General features: G+C 48.5%; 2 protein-coding genes across 49 annotated transcripts in view; one reads left to right on the top strand and one right to left on the bottom strand.

The window, feature by feature from the left end:
* KCNMA1 (potassium calcium-activated channel subfamily M alpha 1) overlaps positions 1-20,232 on the bottom strand; it is a 779,318-nt gene that overhangs the window by 743,282 nt on the left and 15,804 nt on the right. The window lies entirely within an intron of this gene.
* LOC129480974 (uncharacterized) lies at positions 16,928-18,886 on the top strand. Of its 3 annotated transcripts, none has more exons than XM_055275639.2 (3): positions 16,928-17,160; positions 17,844-18,077; positions 18,215-18,886. In XM_055275639.2, exons 2-3 carry the CDS (start codon positions 17,906-17,908, stop codon positions 18,664-18,666), a joined length of 624 nt encoding a protein of 207 aa, XP_055131614.1. In that variant the 5' UTR covers positions 16,928-17,160; positions 17,844-17,905; the 3' UTR covers positions 18,667-18,886. The 3 variants fall into 3 exon arrangements, with proteins under 3 accessions (XP_055131614.1, XP_063493699.1, XP_063493700.1); XM_063637629.1 differs by having other exon boundaries at positions 18,212-18,886; XM_063637630.1 differs by lacking the exon at positions 16,928-17,160 and having other exon boundaries at positions 17,654-18,077; positions 18,212-18,886.

The raw sequence follows: 20,232 nt of genomic DNA, 5'->3' as shown, positions 1-20,232 counted from the left end.
CACTTTGTCAGTGACTCAACCAGGAACCACATGGACTTCAAGGCAACCTCCTGGCCCTCAAGGACACAGAGTAGCTAAGCAAAGGATACAGCAAATTTTTTGGACCAAGAGCCAAAGCAGGTGGCACAGACTGTGCTAATGATCAGATCCAGGCAGTATGGAGTTCTGAGCAAGGGATGTAGCAGGAGTCCAGCTCCAGCTCCCTTGATTTCGAGAAGAGCCACACCACCTAAGAAACTCACCTTGCTCCTCATCAAAACTGCCCTATTCTAAATGGCACTGAGAATGAGACTGTCCTTTATACTTTTCACCATCCCAGTTGGTGGGAGGGGTCTTTTGAATGTATTCTCACTTGTGAGGGACACAAAACTCACCAATGCCTCACAGCAAAATCTGCGGGCAGGCTTCCCAGGTCTCCCATCTCTGCCCTGGCACTGAAGCCCAGTTTGGGGGAGACGGGGATGTGCTTGTGATAATGCCAACTCTTCAGGTTCTGAGCACTCTCATGTCTGTCATAGAATAGGATAGGGGTTCACTATTGTAGCATGACACGGTCTCAGAAAGGCCACCTATTGTATGAGCACATTTAGATGGAATGGCCACAAGGGGCAAATCCGTACAGACGGACAGCAGTTTAGTAGCGTCTGAGGCTGGGGAAGGGGGTGGTGTGGGGAGTGACTGCTCATGGGTATGGGGTTTGTTTCTTTTAGGTTGATGAAAATGTTCTGGAATTAAATAATAGCAATGATTGCACGACTCTCTGTATATACTAAAAACCACTGCAAATGAGTAAATTTTATAGCATGTGAGTGATACCTCAATAAAGCTCGTTTTTTTAAATTTGATGGTGTAGAAGAATATGGAGGTAGCACACTAGGAGGTGCTTCCCTGCCCCACAACCTGTCATTTGTCACCTGGGCACTGGGCACATATCAGTCCTGCCTAGCAGCCCTCGCAATCCTACCATAGCAGACCAGCACCCCACATGGGCATTTGTTCAGCCCTCCAGCAGCCCCTCCTGTCAGCCAACCACCCTCATCCCTCCCGTGGATTTCAGGGTTCAGAGTAACCAAAGCAGGCATGGGAACATTCTCAGAACATGCTCAGCGGACACCTCCGGGAATATGCATTCATCTCAGAGGGGAGTTGAGTGCTTATTTGACAAGCATAATGTAATCAAGCCAAGGATGGGGAAGGGTATGACACAAGAGAGGCGGCCCTCTTCCTTCTCAGGGAAGCCGGGACTGGCAGGAAGTGGGGCTGCAAATCCAACAGCTGACACCATCTCTACGTTCCTCTGAGCTATGTGTAAGGAAGAGTACAGTCTGGGGCTGCAGGCATGACAGACTTCAGAGGGAAACAAATCAGGCATAAAAACTGCTAGAGGTTCCATTAGCAAGACAGAGCAAAAAATAGGATTCCCACATCCCCCTGGTGCCCTCAAGGCCCCTCATACCACTAAAAATAAAGCAACAGGCAATGGTGTTTGTAATGCCAGCGTTCTCAGGACTCCCTGCAGAGTCACACTTGCACAGCTTCCTTCGGTCCCCCCACCCATCTCCACCCCCCTCAGCCATGGATTTCTGCAGCACCAGGGGCCAGCAAGGAGCCCAGAACTGAATGAGACGCGTCCATGGATCATGACGCTGGGATAGATTTCCCTCTGTTGTCCCACTTCAAGGATGCGGTCTGGGGCTTGCAATCCAAACAGGGAGGCAGGCTCTGTGTCCCTTCAGGAGAACAGGGACTGAACATTTGTGTCATAAGCAGGGAAGGAGAGAGACTTCAGATCCAGTCCATGATTGGACACACCTCCCTCTACCCTCTGGCATCCTGGCAGGCATCTAGGAGGAGGAGTTAGAAGAGGAAACAGCTGGGGCCATAAGTCAGGCGAGTTCACACCCAACCACCTGCCCCATTCCACAGCAGAAAGCACCTCCCTCACTCCTTCCACAGCCCATACCCCACAACCCAGCCCCCAGGGCTGCCCAGTACTAGCTCTTGACAGAGGACTCTAGTCTCTCAGATCAAGAACAGCCCTCAGAAACGCAATATGGCTCTCGGTGATTCTAAGTGCAGACACTGGCATTGGGCTGCCTGGTTCAAATCCCACCTCTGCCACTTGCTACATGTGTGGCCTTAGACAAGTTACTTAACCTCAGTTCCCCTACCTGCAACATGAGGTTAATGACATTTCCTACCTCCAGGACTAATATGAATTGCTCACAATGGTGCCTGACACATAAAGGTGTGTGATAAAGGCCAGATATTACTGGGGACCAACTAACACTGTCTCTTCTAGGGAGCCACTGGCATCTGAGGCCGGCAGCCTTCTCTTGATTCCCCAGGCTGCCCTGTGCACAGCAGGATGCCAACTTGTCCTGGCCCCAAGGAAGTGAATGCTAGGAGTTGCTCCTCTAGTCTAGGTGACAATCAAATCAGTTCAGTGGTGGGGACAGGATTCAAACCAAGATTTGTCTTACCCTAAGCCCATGGCTTTCACTACCATTCTACACTAAACTATCACCTGCAAAACCCACAGTGGGCACAAAAAGCCTCTTTTGTCAAGGACAGTGAGGGACAGTGAGAAACTGAAAGAGAAGAAAAAAAGAAGTCTCAAGAAAAAACAACAGCAGGAAAAAACAATCAGCAGGCATGATATTTATTTTAGTTTTTAAAAGTTGTTGGCCAGGCACAGTGGCTCACTTCTATAATCCCAGTACTTTGGGAGGCTGAGGCAGGAGGATCACTTGAGGCCAGCAGTTCAAGACCAGCCTGGGCAACAGAATGAGACCTCATTTCTTCCCCCTAAAAAATTTATTTAATTAAAAAAAATTAGCTGGGCATGGTGGTGTGCACCTATGTCGCTTGAACTCAGGAAGTGGAGGCTGCAGTGAGCTATGATTGCACCACTGCACTCCAGCCTGCACAACAGAGCAAAACCCCATTCCAAAAAAAAAAAAAAAAAGAGTTGCCTAATTCTTCATCTCAGGTCCCTTTTAGAAAAACTTATGTCATATCCCATAAACCAGGCTGTCATTCCTTCCTAAAGATTAGCAGACCTAAGTAGGCAACTAGAAAAACAACACATCCCTCTGAGGTCTCAGGCTCACCTGGAAAATGCAGGTCCTGGCCTCCCTGCCTCGGCCCTCCCCCACCCCTTCCTTGTCAGGCAGCTCGGGCCACCCACCATATGCCGCTGCAGCCCATAAAGACTCTGGAATATCTCAAAGGCCTTGGCCCCCATCTGAGGTGTGGCTCCAAAAAACACAGGGTCACCTATAAAAGGTTGAGCACAAGGAAACAGCCATAAAACCCACAGTCCTAATAGCAGACACCCAGTGGCCAGAACAAAGCAGCCAGCTGCCGGGCTTTTCAGGAACCACAGAGGGACATCCCTCCCAAGGACCGCGCCCAGCCGCAGCCCAGGGGCACATGGCTGAAAGGTCCTCAGAGGCCACCTGGTAAGAAGAGCCCTGCGTTGGGTGCTTGCTAGCTGCCAGGGACTGTCCCACATGCCCTCCTTGAAGAGCATCAAGGAGGTAACACAGGAAAGAGCTGGCATGGTGCCTGCAGCCCCAAGGGCCTCTAAAAGAGATCCTTCATCTTTCCTGAGCTTCAAAGCACCCGGCAAGTGGGACGTGATTCCCATCTTTTAGGCGGCAAAACTGAGGCCCTGAGGAGTTATACAACTAGGAAGTGAGCTTCAAGCCAAGTCTGTCTGTTCATCTCATGCTTTCTCGCGAGCTCCTGGGGAGGTCGGGTGACGGGCTGTCAGTGCTTAAAGGGGCCTGGAGACCTCCCAGCCCTCTGCTGGGTATCCTCCCTACACAGTGCAGCCAGGCTTCCAAGGCAGAATCCCTCCTCTGCTGGGACAGTCGTCAGGGGTGTCTCAGAGGGAGCAAGCCCCAAGCAGCCTCCCCACACTCCGGCCCAGCTGGGGGAGGTGGCAGGGCGCCATCTCCTGCTCCCTTTCTGGAAAGCTTTCCCACATCCCAAGCCAGGCCCTGCAGGCCCTCCGGCTGGCTGACACATGGCAATGACAATAGAAATGGCTCACACTTGATGGGTGCTTCCTAACTGCCATATCCTTTACATGCAACTGCACAAATGCTCTACATCAGGGATGCCCGTGTTATAGAAAACTGGGACTTATGGAGGATGTGCAACTTGCCCACAGTCATGCAGCTATCAGCAGCCAAGCTGCAACCGAATCCATGGTCCTCACCATGCCACGCTACCCTGCTTCTGCCTGAACGCAAGCAGGTGCAGATAAGCCACAACACCCATGACTATACCCACACACTACCATCTTCCCAGCCGCATGGCAGTGCTGCGGCCTTGGTGCAGCCCTCTGGCCTCCCAGACACCCCTGCATCAGCCTCTCTCTAGGTAACAGATAATACTGCTGAAAGACCAGGCTGGCTGTAAGTTTGGGGTCCCACTGTCCCACTGTCCTAAGTCCCACTCTGACTTGTGGGACTAAAAGGGACAATCATTGCTGTATAAGCAGCTCCTCTAGAGAAATGCCCAGACCCAGAACAGCAACCCCTAACGGCCCTCAAAAAGGCATCCTCGGCCAGGCGCAGTGGCTCACACCTGTAATCGCAGTGCTTTGGGAGGCCAAGAGGGGAGGATCGCTTGATGCTGGGAGTTCAAGAGCCCATCTCTACAAAATAATTAAAAAATTAGCTGGGCACAGTAGTGTGCACCTGTAGTCCTAGCTACTTGGGAGGCTGATGTGGTAGAATCACTTGAGCCCAGGAGTTCAAGGCTGCAGTAAGTTGTGACCATGCCACTGCACTCCAGCCTGGGCAACAGAGTGAGACTATCTCTTAAAGAAAAGAAAAAAGGCACCCCTTCCTAGAGTCCAGAAAGACGTCTGTATCTGGCAGTGTCCTTCTTCCTAAGTCCTTTCTGAGGGTCCTGAGCTGAGGGGAGCCGAGCACGCAGCCTCACTCCATCACTGGGTGGTCTCCTCTGGGAACCTGGAGTCCTCCCTTTCTGCAGCATGAAGAGCCACCAAGAGTTTATCGTGTTCAGTCCTTTTAGTCACCTGATGCCCACAGGCACCTTGACACCATACAAAGACCTCTGGGGAAGCCAACAACCACCAAACCCTTGCAATCCTTGCACCCTCTGCAGCCAGCCCTTGGCAGTGGCCTTACTGTATTCTCCTTCTCCATGACTCAGTTTGCCTCCAATAAGCCCTGGGGGCTCAAGTTCAGACTCATCCAACCAGACAGGTCAGAAGTGAGCCTCTGCCCTGACATCTTCAGGCACTCTTTTGTCAACTACTCACAAGGATTTATCAGATAGGAAGTGAAAAGGACAGAAAAAACTGCGGGATAAGGAAGGCTCTGAATGTCAGAAAAGGGCCTGAGTAGGATGATTTGAGACTGAAGAAGCTACGTGGTATCACTTAGTAGCAAGAAAGGAAAGATTAGGGCAGGTGAGGAGGATAATGGACAGTGGAGCCTGGCCAGTGCCAGATGACGGACTGGACCGATCTTCCTACCTCTGCTTGCAAAAGCCATTGCTTCCTGCTAGCATGCCTCACTGATTCCCAGAAAAATGGCATTCATCTATATGCTGAGGTGGGCTGAATCATGGCCCTAGAAGATGTCCATGTCCTCATCCTTGGAACCTGTGACTGTGACTTTAACTGGCACAAGGGACTCTACAGACGTAATTGAATTAAGGACCTTGAGATGAAGAGATTATCCTGGATCACCCAGGTGGGCCCTAAATGCAATCACAAACGTCCTTCAAAGAGGGAGGCAGAGGGAGATTTGACACAGAAGAGGAAGTAAGAGATGTGATGATGGAAACCGAGATGGAGCGATGTGCTTTGGATACGGAGGAGGAAGCCACAAGACTGGGGATGCAGGTGGCTACTGGAAGCTGCAAAAGGCAAGAAAAACGACTTGCCCCTCAGAGCCTCCAGAAGGAACTAGCCCTGCAGACGCTTTCACTTTAGCCCAGGGAAACTGATTTCCGACTTCTCGCCTTCAGAACTGTAGGAGTATATTTGTGTTATCTTAAGGCATTATGTTTGTGGTCGTTACAGCAGCAAGGGAAAACTGACACCCACACTCAGCCACTCGAGAGGTCCCTTCTCCTGCTCAACACTGCTAGCCATTAGGGGTTAAGTGATTCACAAAAGAGACCCATCCCTGCCTTCCTGTAACATATTGTCATCCTCTTTCCTCCATCCTCTTTCCTAGGGTCCCTGTGGCCTGGACTATGCTGCTTTCTGCCTAAGTCCTCCCCGTCCTTCCAGCTCTCATTCCCTCCATGAAGCTTTGTTCCAGCCTCAGAGTGTTCAAAGACACCATTCCTCTGCACGTCCCCCTGCACCCACCCCTGGCTAATGCCTCTTCATCCTGTAGATCTCATTTCTTTTTTTTGGAGACAGGGTCTCGCTCTGTTGCCCAGGCAGGAGTGCAATGATACACTCTTGGCTCACTGCAACCTCCACCTCCCAGACTCAAGCGATCATCCCATCTCAGCCTCAAGAGTAGCTGGGACTACAGGGATGTGCCACCACGCCTGGCTAATTTTTTGTATTTGTCGTAGAGATGGAGTTTTGCCATGTTGCCCAGGCCGGTCTCAAACTCCTGGGCTCAAGCGATCCACCCGCCTTGACCTCCGAAAGTGCTGGGGTTACAATCATGAGTCACCATGCCTGGCCTGTAGGTCTCACTTCTGCAGGGAAGCCTTCCCTGAGCCCCAGCCAAGGAGAGGATGCACCCCCAACACAGACACACGCATTATAGTCCATAGTCTCTCATCACACTCCAGACTGAAGTGTGCATATACGTGTGTAAGAGGGGATTATCTGTTCAATCTAGTCACTGATGATGGAATTGCTCAGACCTCTGAGGGCAGGGACCTTGGTTGTCCTGTTCACCAGTGAATCAACTCTCATCCTGTGGTAGACACTTGGGTTGATCTCCCTCTGCCCAGAACTGCTTAATTTAACATCTCTATCAGAAAGAACCGTTGCATAGACATCTTTCCAAGGAAGGCATACAAATGGCCCACAGGTATAGAAAAAGGTGCTCAACATCACTAACCATCAGGGCTATACAATCAAAGCCACGATGAGTTATAACCTCACACCTGTTAAAATGGCTATTGGCAAAAAAAGAGAGAGAGAGAGAGAGCAAGTGCTGGTGTGGGTATAAAGAAAAGGGAACCTTGTTACACTGTTGGTGGGACTGTAAATTGATAAAGTCATTATGGAAAACAGTATGGAGGTTCCTCAAAAAAATCAAAAATAGAACTACCATATGATCCAGCAATCTCAATACTGGGTATATGTCCAAAGGAAATGAAATCAGTATGTGAAAGAGATGTCTGCATTCCAATGTTCACTGCAGCATTATTCACAATAGCCAAGAAATGGAATCTACCTAAGTGCCCATCAACGGATGACGGATAAATAAATTGTGGTACATGTACACAGTGGAACACTATTCAGCCTTTAAAAAAGAAGGGAATCCTGCCATTTCCAACAACATGGATGAACCTAGAGGACCGTATGTTAAGTGAAATAAGCCAGGGATAGGAAGACAAATACTACGTGATCTAATTTATATGTGGACTCTTAAAAAGTTGAGCTCATAGGAGCAGAGAGCAGAACAGTGGTTACCAGGGGCTCGGATGGGAGGGGGATGCTGGTCAAAGAGTACAAACTTTCAGTTAAACAGGAGGAATAAATTCAAGACATCTATTGTTGTACATCATGGTGACAACAATTAATAACAATGTATTGTATTCTTGAAAACTGCTAAGAAAATAGATTTTCAGTGTTCTCACCACAAAAAATAGGTATATGAGATAATGCATACGATAATTAGCTCAATTCAGCCATTCCACAATGCATACATATTTCAAAACAACATGTTGTATACAATAAACAAGTATAATTTGTATTTATCCAGAGAAAATTTTAATAACAAGTGTTCATTTAAAAAAAAAAATACAGCCAATTGGCACCCTCAAGCCTGCGTCAGGAACAAGAGGAAGTCAGGGCTCAAGTTTCAAAAACACAGACTGAAAATAAAGCCCCAAACAGACTCAAGGATGGAACTCCCCACAGCCTGTCAGCAGTAGACAAAACCTTCCATAGCAGAGGCTGCCAGTAAAAGGTGTCTGCATGGGAGGAACCATTTAGAAAAAGCAGTAACAAGGCGATGAAAACAGAAACCATCCCCAATTCGCCCAAACGCCAGGCCACCCTGTTCCCACCCTGCACCAGCTGCTTCTCTGCCTGCGGCTTTCTGGCCCAAATCCTATGTGGCCCTCACTTTCTCCTCAGTCCCACCTCTGCTGTGTGACCATCTCCTCCTAGAAAGAGGCTTCTCTGGCTACCCACCGAAGCAGCCCCTCTGACACACACAATTCCATCCCCTGTTCAGTGGTCTCATTGTGCCACTGTAAATTATCTCATTCATTGATTTACTGATGTGCTGATTATCTGCACCCCCCACCACACACACTCAACCCGAACCCAGCCCTTTCTGTTGCAGTTTCCCAGGGCTTTACACAGTCCCTGGCACATACAGGGTGCCGGAGAATGCAGAATGACCCTCACTGTGCATATCCATAGCTGCCCTCACTGAGCCGCAGCCTCGGGCTGCCCCAAAAGGTAAGCGGAGTACATGGGTGGAGTCTCTCTCTCTCTCTTCTCTCTCTCTAGTACAGAATCTCTTTCTTCCAGAGTCGGCCAGCGGTGCTGTCTCTTTCCTGCTGGGAAAGATAGGAATGGAGATTCCTTGAGGTCAGACACAGTAGATCCTAGTCAGAAACTCCCACTGGCTAAGTGAGAGAAGCCAGACACAAAAGGCCACATACTGTGTGATTCCACTTATATGAAGTGTCCAGATCAGGCGCATCCACAGAGCCCACACAGAGTAGACCAGCCAGGGACTAGGAGCAGAAGGAATAGGGAGTGACTGCTTAATGGTACAGGACTTCCTTTTGGGGTGATGAAAATGTAGATAATAATAATGGTTACACAACTTTGTGAATGAGCTAAAAAACTACTGTATGTACACTTTAAAAGAAGGAATTTTATCTCAATTAAAAAAACAAAAAAGCACTTATTGAAAAATGCCATGGAGTGGTTAGCAGAGCAAAGTTCTGGAGTCCAACTGTCTAGGCTCAATTCCTGGGTCAAGCCATGAGCTATGTGAACTGAGCCAAATTACCTGGTCTCTCTGTGCCTCTGCTTCCTTGTCTGTAAACAAGGAAGGTGATAATCATGCCAATTTCACAGGGATGCTATGAGGATTAAATGCAACCACCCATGTGTAGGGGACTTTGGCTGACTCCTTTCCAAACTTCCACCTTCCCCATTCCTTGAAGACCTTGTTTTCCATTCGAGATCCATAAGGTTCTGAGGATACTGACAATAATCCCTGGCTTCAGCCAGTTCAGCCACAGCAACTCTCAGAACCTGTGCTAGGAATGCTGGTGCAAAGGTGCTTTATTTCCTGACTAGGTTGAGCAGATCAGCATGTGCCCTCCAGAGCTGCAGCAGCCATGTGTGAACCCAGAGGCAAACCAGCCTCAGGACAAGGCCAACTGTAAGGAGAGCAGATTAGAGTGACAGAAAGAAACTAGGTCCATGGAGACATCATTAGGCCGCTGGATCAAGGCTCATCTGAAGTCATCCACCTTTCCAATTGTATGAGTCAATGGAGTCCCTTTAACATTAAGCCCATTGAAGTGAGCATTTCTGCTACATGCAATCAAAAGCATTATCACTGATTCAGCTACGTAAAGTCCCTCATACCCAGCCTGGCACATAGCAAGTTCTCCATTAAGTGTGAGTTATTATGATTTTTTTCCAAGCTTCTCTGCTGTTCCCCAAGGCCAGTGTTCACCCAGATGTCTAGACACAGAAACTGTTCTACTGGCTTATCTAGATCCAATCCCATGTCTCTGTAATGGCAAGCCACAGACAACTTTACCAAAGACCCTTGCTGTGTGCAAAATCAGTGCACACAGCAAGCATTCATGGGGTGAGGTACTGTGTGCTCAGACAAGACTAGGTACGCAGGGGACAGCACATCAGGGAAGGACAAGGCACTCTCATCATAAGTCCTAAGGGGAGTTTATAATCTAATCAGCAAGGCAAGATCAAGGTCCACAAAACAGTAAAGTATATATTTGACTAGTGACATGATTTAAGAAATGCAACAGTGCAAGCTAAAGGAGTCCAGAGAAGAAAGAGATGGGAATCCTGGTGGCATTCTGGTTTCTCCTGGCTCCCAATGCTCCCAACACATGGACCTAACCAGATCCAAAAACATCCCCCCCAAGAACATATGGAGGCTGCAGGACATCAGAGCCCAGCACCAAGCCTTGCTCCTGCAAACCCCAAAGATAATGTGCACATTTCATGGACATGGCCGAAGACCCAGGCACATTCTAGGTCATGGTCACGAAACTGGCTGAACTAGTCAAGAAGTCCTATCATCTTTTCTTCTCCCAATTTATTTTCTTCTTCCCTCTTTTTCTCCCAATGCAGTAAAAACGTGATGCATGAAACAATTATTCTTCAGAACTCAGGGGCAGGTGGGGAGCCTCAAATCCAGAGAAAGCAAAATGTAAATGATGCAAAAAGAGATCAAGATCCATGAATATTCATCTTCTTCTCCCTTCTGGTGGAAACCAGATTTGGAGGGGTTCATTGAGCTCCATTTCCTCTGAATTCCTAGGAGCGCTTGTGGTCGGCATCTTCTCATTCTGCCTGAACACCACATGCAACCCATAGGGCTCTTGCCTCCAACAACAGGCGGCTGCACAGGCGCATACATTGTACCAACCTGTACACCTTATGTCTGTGCATGCCTTATGTGTATGTTAGACTTCAATTTAGAAAAATGAAAGTCAAAAGACTGGTCAATTCCTTCTGGTCCTCAAGGCATATTTCCAATGTGGGGGTACCTTCCTCTCTTCACTTCACGGTGGAGGATGATTCTCTACTCTACCTCCTCACCTCCCTGACACACCTCCTTGCCCCAAAACAAAACAATGAAAATGAACAATGCCCTCTAAGCCATTTGCTTATGAAAGACAAAGCTGGAGCTGACTCCTTTCTGGATTCTCTCTCCCTACTCCCCCCACCCCCACTGAGCACAGGCATGCAATAGATGCTCAATAACTGTTAATTTTGGGAATAAATTACAAATGGTATGGAACTATCTCACACACAATAAGTCTGTAAGTTCCTGGATGTCTGAGCTTGTCTTCCACCTCTTAGGATGCCTGTGTGGCCCTCCCCAAAACCCCACCACCAAGTGATTTCTTAACCTCTATGAGTCTCAGCTCCTGAACCACACTTGTCCTTCAGGATCACTGTGAGAATTTTACCAGCTAAGATGCAAAATGGCCAGCTCAGAATGTGATATATTGTAAGCCCTCAATAAATAGTAGCTCCCTGGACCCAACCTTCCCCCACAATCTTCCCTAGTTGCAGCACAGAGTTTAAAACCTCCCGGGAGCCCCATAAACTGTGGCTGACCAGGACTGACCAGCTTCAGCGCTGGGTGCTCTGTGCCTCTCTCCAATACACACAGTGCCTCATTAAAGAATTCAAAGCTTATCTGGCCCAAAAGCAATGCTTTTATCTAAAATCAGACCACATGGGCAACAAGTGAAGCAGGAAGCCTATCGAGGCATTTGAGCCAACTGGTTTTGGCTGCCAAGGGAGCCCTCCTTATAGGAGGCGGTTCAGACCGCAGGCCGGCTCACACACAGCATTGATGTACACGGAGGGGTTAATTAGCAGTAAACAGATGCCATGATTCACCTCTGTGCTGTTATTTCCCTGTGTGCAGCTAAAACTGTAATCACTCTGTTCTCCGACAGGATGTTTGCGTTCAAGCTAAACTGCCCCCTCTATCCAACTTGCTGCAATTCAGTTCAGCACAGGGCAATGAGGAACTTGGCTCCTCTCATGACAGCTGGTGGCTGGCCTGACAGAGGCCCCTTCAGACAGGGAAGGAAAGAGGAGATGGATGGAGTAGAGAAGAAAAAAATGAATTTGTCATTTTATCAAACACAGGTGAAGGCTGTCTGCTGGTGGGAACTGCTCCTCAACACACCCACAGAGCTCACAAAATACCCTTTCTTCTGGGGCAGTCAGGTATGAGAGGCTTCAGGAGCCCTGTGACAAGTCATTGGCATTAAGGAGTTGGGGCAAATTTGCAGGCCAACGCCTGGGTCACACCCTCCCTACCACTGCCCAGGCCTGGGCGGGTGTCTCGTCTACTTGGAGCCTGGGACCTGGTGAAGGTGGCCTGAAAGGCTCAACCTCAGCTTCCAGAAATAAATACCCTGAGAGAGCCAGACAACAAAGAGATTCAGTGCCCAAAATACAAATGTAACCAGTGTGGAGTATTAGTCAATTCATCAGCAAGAGGTTACTGAATGTTTGTTTATTCATTCATTCGCCCACCATCTACCAAATGCCCACCAGAGACATGCCACGTGTTTGGTGCTGGGAATACAGAGAGAAATGAAGAAGATGTATGTCCTGTCTCAGTGGCCCACAGACCAGAGTGTGCCAAATCCTGAAGGGTCCAGTTAGGAGCTTACAATCTAGCTGGAGAGCTGAAGAAGGGAAGCCATGTGGAATTTCCCGGGGCTCATCTCCATCCCTCACCTAACCAGTGCTTTGTGTAAGATGGACTCAAAGGTGAGCTTGAATAAATTGACTTCTGCTAAATGCCATTATTCTACCTGGATACATCACAAAAATGGGAGCCATTACCTACTGAGTATTTTTCATGTGCTAGGTGGAACTTTCTCTGTGGTCTTCACCCTACATGTAATGGAAACTGAGGCATGAGGAGGGTAGACAACTTGCCCAAGACCACACAGGGGAGGCAAGAGAGGAACCCAGGTCCTTGCACCCCAACCCCGTGCCCTTTCCACCTCACTGCATGAGCAGAGGAAGGAGACCCCTTGTCCATCCCTCACCCAGCCCCGGCTCAGCTTGGGCTCCCCCAAGCAAGCACCACATGACTGACACTCTTGGAATCCTCTTCACAACCTGGCCCAGGTATGGGACAAGTTCCAATGAGCAAAATATTTGCTTAACCAAATGCCTGTGGCAGAATAAGCTTGAGATAAGAGGGAGTGTGAAGTGGAAAGAAGACCCGGAAGTCTCCCTGAAGGAACTCGGTGTACAGAAAGATGTTTTGGGTGCCTCAGAACACATAATCCCTGATAGAGGAAAGAGTCTGGAGACGAATACCAGATGTTAAGCAACCTTAACATAGGCGCCTGGCCTGCCTCAGCCTATCAGAGTAGCACGGGTTCCTAAATAGGGGAAAGTGCCAACTAAAAAGCCCACCAGGAAGGAAGGCTGGGTCTGGAGCCTGGCCTTTCTTCTTTGTTCAGAGCCCAAAAGGTGCCTCTGATCCATTCACCACTCACCAGGCCCCAGAGCAGCCCCAGGATCACCAGATGGATCCACCCAGTCTGTCCTGCTCTGGCTACCAGGCTTCTAAGCCTCTTTACAGACTCTCAACCTTCTGGGAGAAGCCATTCCATGCCCTCTAGCACTTTCCACCCCTTCTGTTCCTTTTGACATCATCTCCATCTGCCTGAGGCTGCAGAAGGTGGGCAGTGTAGGGACAGAACAGGCAGGAGCACAATCACAATTCTTATAAAAATGCAAGGGACTGCTGGAGCCACCAGGGACCCTCAGAATGGCCTCATCCAATCCTCCGTTTTACAGGTGGCAAACTGAGGCCTTGGCCCTGAGTTAACCCTTTCAATGCCTGACATCTCGTACTCCAAAATTCTTCCTTTCCTCTCTCTCCATTCCCCTCTCCCTCGTCCTTCCTATAGTGGTATGGGGGTGTGCCGTGGGCAATGAGAGGCAGAGGGAAAGGAGCATTTCTCACCCCATTTTTCTCCCACCCTACGTTCTGCCTCCATCTTTAGCACAACCTCACTGTCTGTCTTGGTGCTCACTGTTGGCCCCTGGCTACCCTGCCCCCTCCAGTGGCCTCCTGTCCCTCAGTTCAGTACAATCCTGGTTATATTGACAAACGAGAGGGATCTAAAATAATGGCCAACTTCATCATAACAGGGCCATTTATTGAGCACTTACAAGACGCTAAATGCTCACTATTATACTCACAAAACCTTTACGTGGCTGGTATTTTTAGTATTCACAGTTTACCAATGAAGAAAGTGAGCTTTGCAAGGTTAAGTAAATTGTCCACAACCACCAAGCTAATGCAAGGTAGAGCCAGGACTCAAATCCACCTTTGACCAATTCCAAACTAGGCTAAGAGGCTCACAAGACTGAATTTAAGAGACCAAAATGAACATTCAAAATGTTGCACTGTGGATGCAAAGATGGAAGGCACAGAGTCCTAGGCTTCAGAGATGCTACATTCCAGCAGGGGTGGACATTCCACAGGTGTGCAATCCAACCTGGACAGACTAGAGTGGAGACTTACCAGAAACAGAGTGACCAATGACCTAGGAGGTTATTGTCAATGTCCACATTAGGGGAAAATGTCACAGTCTCCCAAACGTGACCAAATGAAAGTAACAACAACAACTAACACTTTCCTAGCCCTTGTTTTGTAGCAAGTGCTACCCTCAGCATTTAACACATGATCCTCCCAACAACCCCAGGCAGCAGGAGGATAATGTGGGGTGACATCTCCCAGCATTTGAAAGTCAATTTGAAGACCAGGTGCGGTGGCACATGCCTGTAATCCCAGCACTTTGGGAGGCTGAGGCGAGTGGATCACTTGAGATCAGGAGTTCGAGACCAACCTAGCCAACATGGTGAAATCCTGTCTCTACTAAAAATACAGAAATTACCCGGACATGGTAATGCGCACCTGTAATCCCAGCTACTTGGGAGGCTGAGGCAAGAGAATCACTTGAACCTGAGAGGTGGAGGTTGCAGTGAGCCGAGATTGCACCACTGCACTCCAGTCTGGGCATGAGAGTGAGGCTCCGTCTCAAAAAAAAAAAAAAAAAAAAAAGTCAATTTGATACTAGGAAACTGTTTGAAGGCATTTTCAGTATTATTTTATTCCCACTTTCCAAGTGAGTGAACTGAGGCATGGAGAGGTGAAGTGGCTTGCCCAAGGTCCAAAGGTCAGCAAGCAACACAACTATGATTTAAGCCTGAGTAAGCTGGCTCCAAAGGGCATGCCCCTGATGACCACACTGAACTATCTAGAATGAGAGATGGTGCTCATTGAGACATTACAATTCTGGTCCATTGGATTTTAGAAAGGCAACCTTATTACTTATGTTACTACTCATGTTTGAGCCCCTGTTTTCTCAGCAGTGAACTGTTGAACTTACTTTGCTGAGACATAAAATTGGACGTAGGTAGAAGGGGCTATGGTGAAGTGCATTTCCAAGGTGAAGCACATCACCACAGGAGGGAGACAAGAAACCCGGGAAGCAGCCTCTGTCATCCATGAGCCTTCCGCTCTCAATGCTCCAGGCAAACAGTCACGCCAGGTAAGATTCAAAGTGGGAGAGGGTAGACTGGGAGATGATGCATTCAAATCATGAGGGCAGCCTCAGGAAACTACTGTCAATTCACCACCCCTGAATTAGGGCCAACGTTATCCAGTGACAATCTCTTTGAAACACGAAGCAGGGAGGCAGTTATGCCCCTTAGTCCCTTTATCCTGAAGGTGTTTAAGAAGCTGAGTAGCTTTCAAGCTGCAGACAGGGATAAGAAGAGGCAGAGCTGAAGGCACTCCAGAGCAGCATAGGAGGGGCTAAGAGTTAACAATCTGAAGACAGAAAACCCTGGGTTCTAATGCCAGTACTGCCACTTATCAAGGATGTCTCTTGGGCAAGTGACATCACACAGCCATTGCAAGCCCCAGTTTTTGTACATCTGTAAAATGGGAATAATACAGATAGTATCTACATCATAGGCTGATTTAGAGGATTGAGATAATGCATATAAAGTGCTTGACACCATGTCTGACACCTAGCAAATACCCAGCAAACATTCAGTTTTCTTATTGGGTCATGATAATGATTCTGGCAGAGCCAGCTATGGACAGCAGAAGCCCTCAGTGTGGGACTCGGGAGCCCCTTCAGCAGTCCAGGTGTTCTCCAAATCTATTTCAATCTCCTGGGTGCAGTGCTACATTTCCCAGGATTCCTTGCAGTTAAAATACCATGTGACCAAGTTCTAGCCAATGAACTGTGTGGGTAGACGTGATGTGAATGACTTCCATAACTACCCCCACAAAACTACCCCTCATGATCCTTACTTCTCATCCCCTATCATCCAGACAGATGCAGAGGGTCCAGCAGAGACCTTCAGGGGCCCCTAGAAGATTTCAGGTCCACAAGTGAAAGGAGCCGGGGTCCTTAATGACTGTCTGAAGTGTGTCCTCACTGCACCCTCCACACACACCATGAGTGGTACTTTGGATGAGCAATATGTAAAATTCTGCTGTATTAAGTCATTGACATGTTGACGTCTTGTTACAGAGGTGGCCTAGCTGACTAATACACAGTTAATCAAACCTCAAGATGGACTCACAGGTCCCTGTTGCCTCAATGATTCCATCACCACTGCACACACCAGAGTCTAGATACCATAAATATGGCCCAGGAGAGAAACCAGCAGCGTGGTGTGGTAACTGGCAACTGGCCAGGTATGGTAAGCATAAGGTAAAGCCTGCAGCAACTCAAGAAATGCAGAGGGAAGACCACTCGTCTAGAAGAAACAGGATGGCCCAGCAGCAATATTACCTGTGCTCATAGCTACTGGTTCTTCAGGAGAACAGGAAAGAGCATGGTCTCATCAGAGGCCATATCTGCCTGGGATTTACCCAGAAAAGTGACTGAACTCCTCTGGGCTTCAGTTTCCACATCTGCCAAGCATGGATAACAATACCCTATGTTCTGTGACATCACACTGGTATCTTCAAACCAGCCAGGGCAGGAATATTTATACTATAGGAATTGACGAACACTGTACATAGGGGCTTTCTTCTCTAGAAATCCAGTTGTTAATCATTTACCAGCACATCCCTGGATAAACAGGAGTCAGCTAAGTGGAAGGGGAGAAGGAGGACAAGAAAAGAAAAGTCCAGCAGTGTGGACAGCATGTGTGAAGGCCCAGAGGTAAAAATCAAAAGGTTTAATGAAATGAAGGAAGTCCTAAGCGGCTGGGTGTGGAGAGCCTGGGACGATAAGAGGAACCTAGAGAGAGGACAGGAGCTGGACCTTGTGAAAGGACCTCACTAAATAGTAATTATTTGTTCCAGTTTTGTTATCCATGGCTGTGTAACAAATTACCCCAAAATGTAGTGGCTTAAAACAATCATTTCATTTTGTTCATGACTTTTAAGTCAGGAATTCATAGAGGGATCAGCTGGTGGGTTCATCTCCAATCTATGTCAGCTGGGGTCAGAGGACCCACTCCCATGATGGCATCTTCACACATACGCGTGGTGCCCCGGTAGTGTCTGTCTGTCTGTCTGTCTCTCTCTCTCTCTCTTTCTCGTGTGCCTATGCACGTGCTTCCTCTCACTCTCACTCTTCCCTCTATAGTGGCCAACTTCCCTAAGAAGTAGCATTCCCAGATAACAAACGAACTGCCAGGGTTCTTCCAACATAGCCTCAGAAGTCACATAGCATCATTTCCACCACAATCCATGGGTTACAAGCAAACAATGGATTACAGGGGCTAGCTCTGCCCCAAAGGGGACAAACCAAGAGGATGAACATGAGGAGTCGTGGTTCACTGAGGGCCTGCTCTGAAGACCAGCCACCGCGTTGAGTGACCCCCGATCACCACCCTCTAGGACCACCTGCCAGGCACAGATCCAGAAAGAAACCAGGACCAGCCGTGTCCACAAGGAGCTGTATGCAGAGGAGACAGGATGCCTGCATAGAAAATAGGGGTGCAGCATCAGATGGCTGCTCCCCACCCAGGATGGAAGAACAAACAGAGAGGAAGCATCAGGGAAGGGAGAGGCAGAGAAAGCTGACCAGGGTAGGTAGAGAAGGCTTCCCAGGAAGGCGGCATTCCCAGCAAGGTAAGCTAAGACTTGAAGGATGGAGGAGATGGAGGGTTGGAAGGGAAGGAGTAGGCCATCCCTGGGGCCACCCCCAGCCTTCTATCACATTTGGATCACTATGGACCATGCCAGGTCAACTCCGCTTTTCCCAGCAGGGATGTTGATCAGACCTGGGCACTCTGCAGTGATGATCAGCAGCTCAAGAGTGGCTCCTGACTATGAGGGGTCAGCACCAGGCCCACAAGCCCGTCTGTTGCACCAGTGCCTGGGAGGGGCTGTGGACTGCGGACCTGTTTTCTCTGGCTCGACCTCACCCAGAACCAGCGGCAGAAAGGCCAGTTATGCAACCATCCTCACCACAGCCTGCCAGCCTCAGAGGCTGGGCCTGGCCGCCAGGCCTGGTAAGGAGACTGCTGTGGCCTGCACAGCACAAGGCAGTCCTGGGCCCCGACTGCCACTTTCCATGCAGGTGCAAGACGCTCTGCTGACAAATACCTGGGGAAAGCAGGAGCCGTGTGAGGGAGGTAAAAATAGCACAGTTGGCAACAGAGAAAGCTTTTCTAAGTCCTCAGGGTCCTATTATTCCTTGTCCATGGGATACACATGAGCTGGCACTGAGCATTCTCTCTTCTCCAAGGCTCATGCTTAGAACAGGCACAGAGGCCTGGGAGGCCTCTTGCATCATGTCAGGAGCTGCACAGTGATCAGAAGTTAGGGAGAGCGCCTGTTGCAGAGGCTGGATTTGGAGGATAGGATGGGGCTGCCATCATAACCCCACATCCCCAGTGGGTTCTCTCTGGCCACTCCCTCTATGGCCAGTTCTGTTTTCTCCCCCTTTTCGGAAACCCAAGTTCTTGTTGTTTCTGTTATTCACATTGCCATTAAGAATTATGGGCTTTGCACTGTGTTTTTAATTTGTTGTGTAAGGGTTTTATACAAACACAGCTAGATGCCTAGAAAAGACAATACATATGGGCATGCAGGCTGTGCACTGCACAACTCCAGAGGACTTCATTCATGACCAGGATGTGAGTGGCGCCCTGGAATTATGCAATATGGTTACCGGTATTGCCAGAGAGGAAATGATGTCTTACATGACCCTATATCCCCGGGAAAAGGACAGGCATGCTAATAAAGATTTGCTCACTAACCAATTTGTCTTCTGCTTCCAAATATTCCATGCATGGGGTTTGGCAGGCACATGGCCACAATGCCCTATGGTCTAGAAAGAGAGCCATATTGAAATATAATAATGTATTTCCAGGCCATGGAGGTGGAGAGGCACAAGGAATTGATCTTTCTAAGGCAAGGAAGATTCATAACCACTGAATGAATTAACCACTACCTTCTTCTGAGTGTGCAGATTAAATTCTCTGTCACACCAAGATCCAAGTGCGCTAAATTTTAACAGATCTGGAATTTGGATAATTTATTGCTCTTTCACAGAATTCCCATTCTTTTACTAACACAGTTTCAGAGTTTGCGATATGAGTAGGCCGTATGTGGGGATAATAAGGCATCATTCCACACCAGGATGCACAGGCCCATGGTTTAATGATGAGACTTTGCTGGTGGGTGCAAACTTTGCTGGTCCCCCATGCTCTCTTGGATCTGTGTGCATCTCACACATATGTATACGTACACACACACACACACACACACACACACACACCCCTCTCTCAAGTTTTTAAAAACCTACTTAAATTCTGCATCCTACCTCCAATATACTCTGTGTACAGTGTAAGTGTTACTACCAAAAATAGTGTTTTTCTGCTGGGCACAGTGGCTCACGCCTGTAATTCCAGCACTTTGGGGGCCGAGGCAGGTGGACCACTTGAGCTCAAGAGTTAGAGACCAGCCTGGGCAACATGGCAAAACTCCATCTCCACCAAAAATACGAAAAATTAGCCAGGCATGATGGTGCATGCCTGTAGTCACATGCCTGCAGTCCCAGCTACTCGGGAGGCTGAGGTGGGAGACTGCTTGAGCCCAGGAGGTGGAGGTTTTAGAGAAAAATAGCGTTTTTCTCCAAAACTTCATGGAAGACTGTTGATAATCAGAAAAATGACCCAATATTGATTCCGTGCCTCCACATAACCCCCAGCACAGAGATGTGGCACATGTGCTGTGGTTCATAAGGTACAATTATATGTCACCTGATGTGAATCTCATA

This window comes from Symphalangus syndactylus, chromosome 4 (assembly GCF_028878055.3).
Source record: "Symphalangus syndactylus isolate Jambi chromosome 4, NHGRI_mSymSyn1-v2.1_pri, whole genome shotgun sequence".
In the NCBI taxonomy this organism is placed as follows: domain Eukaryota; kingdom Metazoa; phylum Chordata; class Mammalia; order Primates; family Hylobatidae; genus Symphalangus; species Symphalangus syndactylus.
Note: the sequence above shows the minus strand (reverse complement) of the source record. Positions and strands in the feature narration are given on the sequence as shown.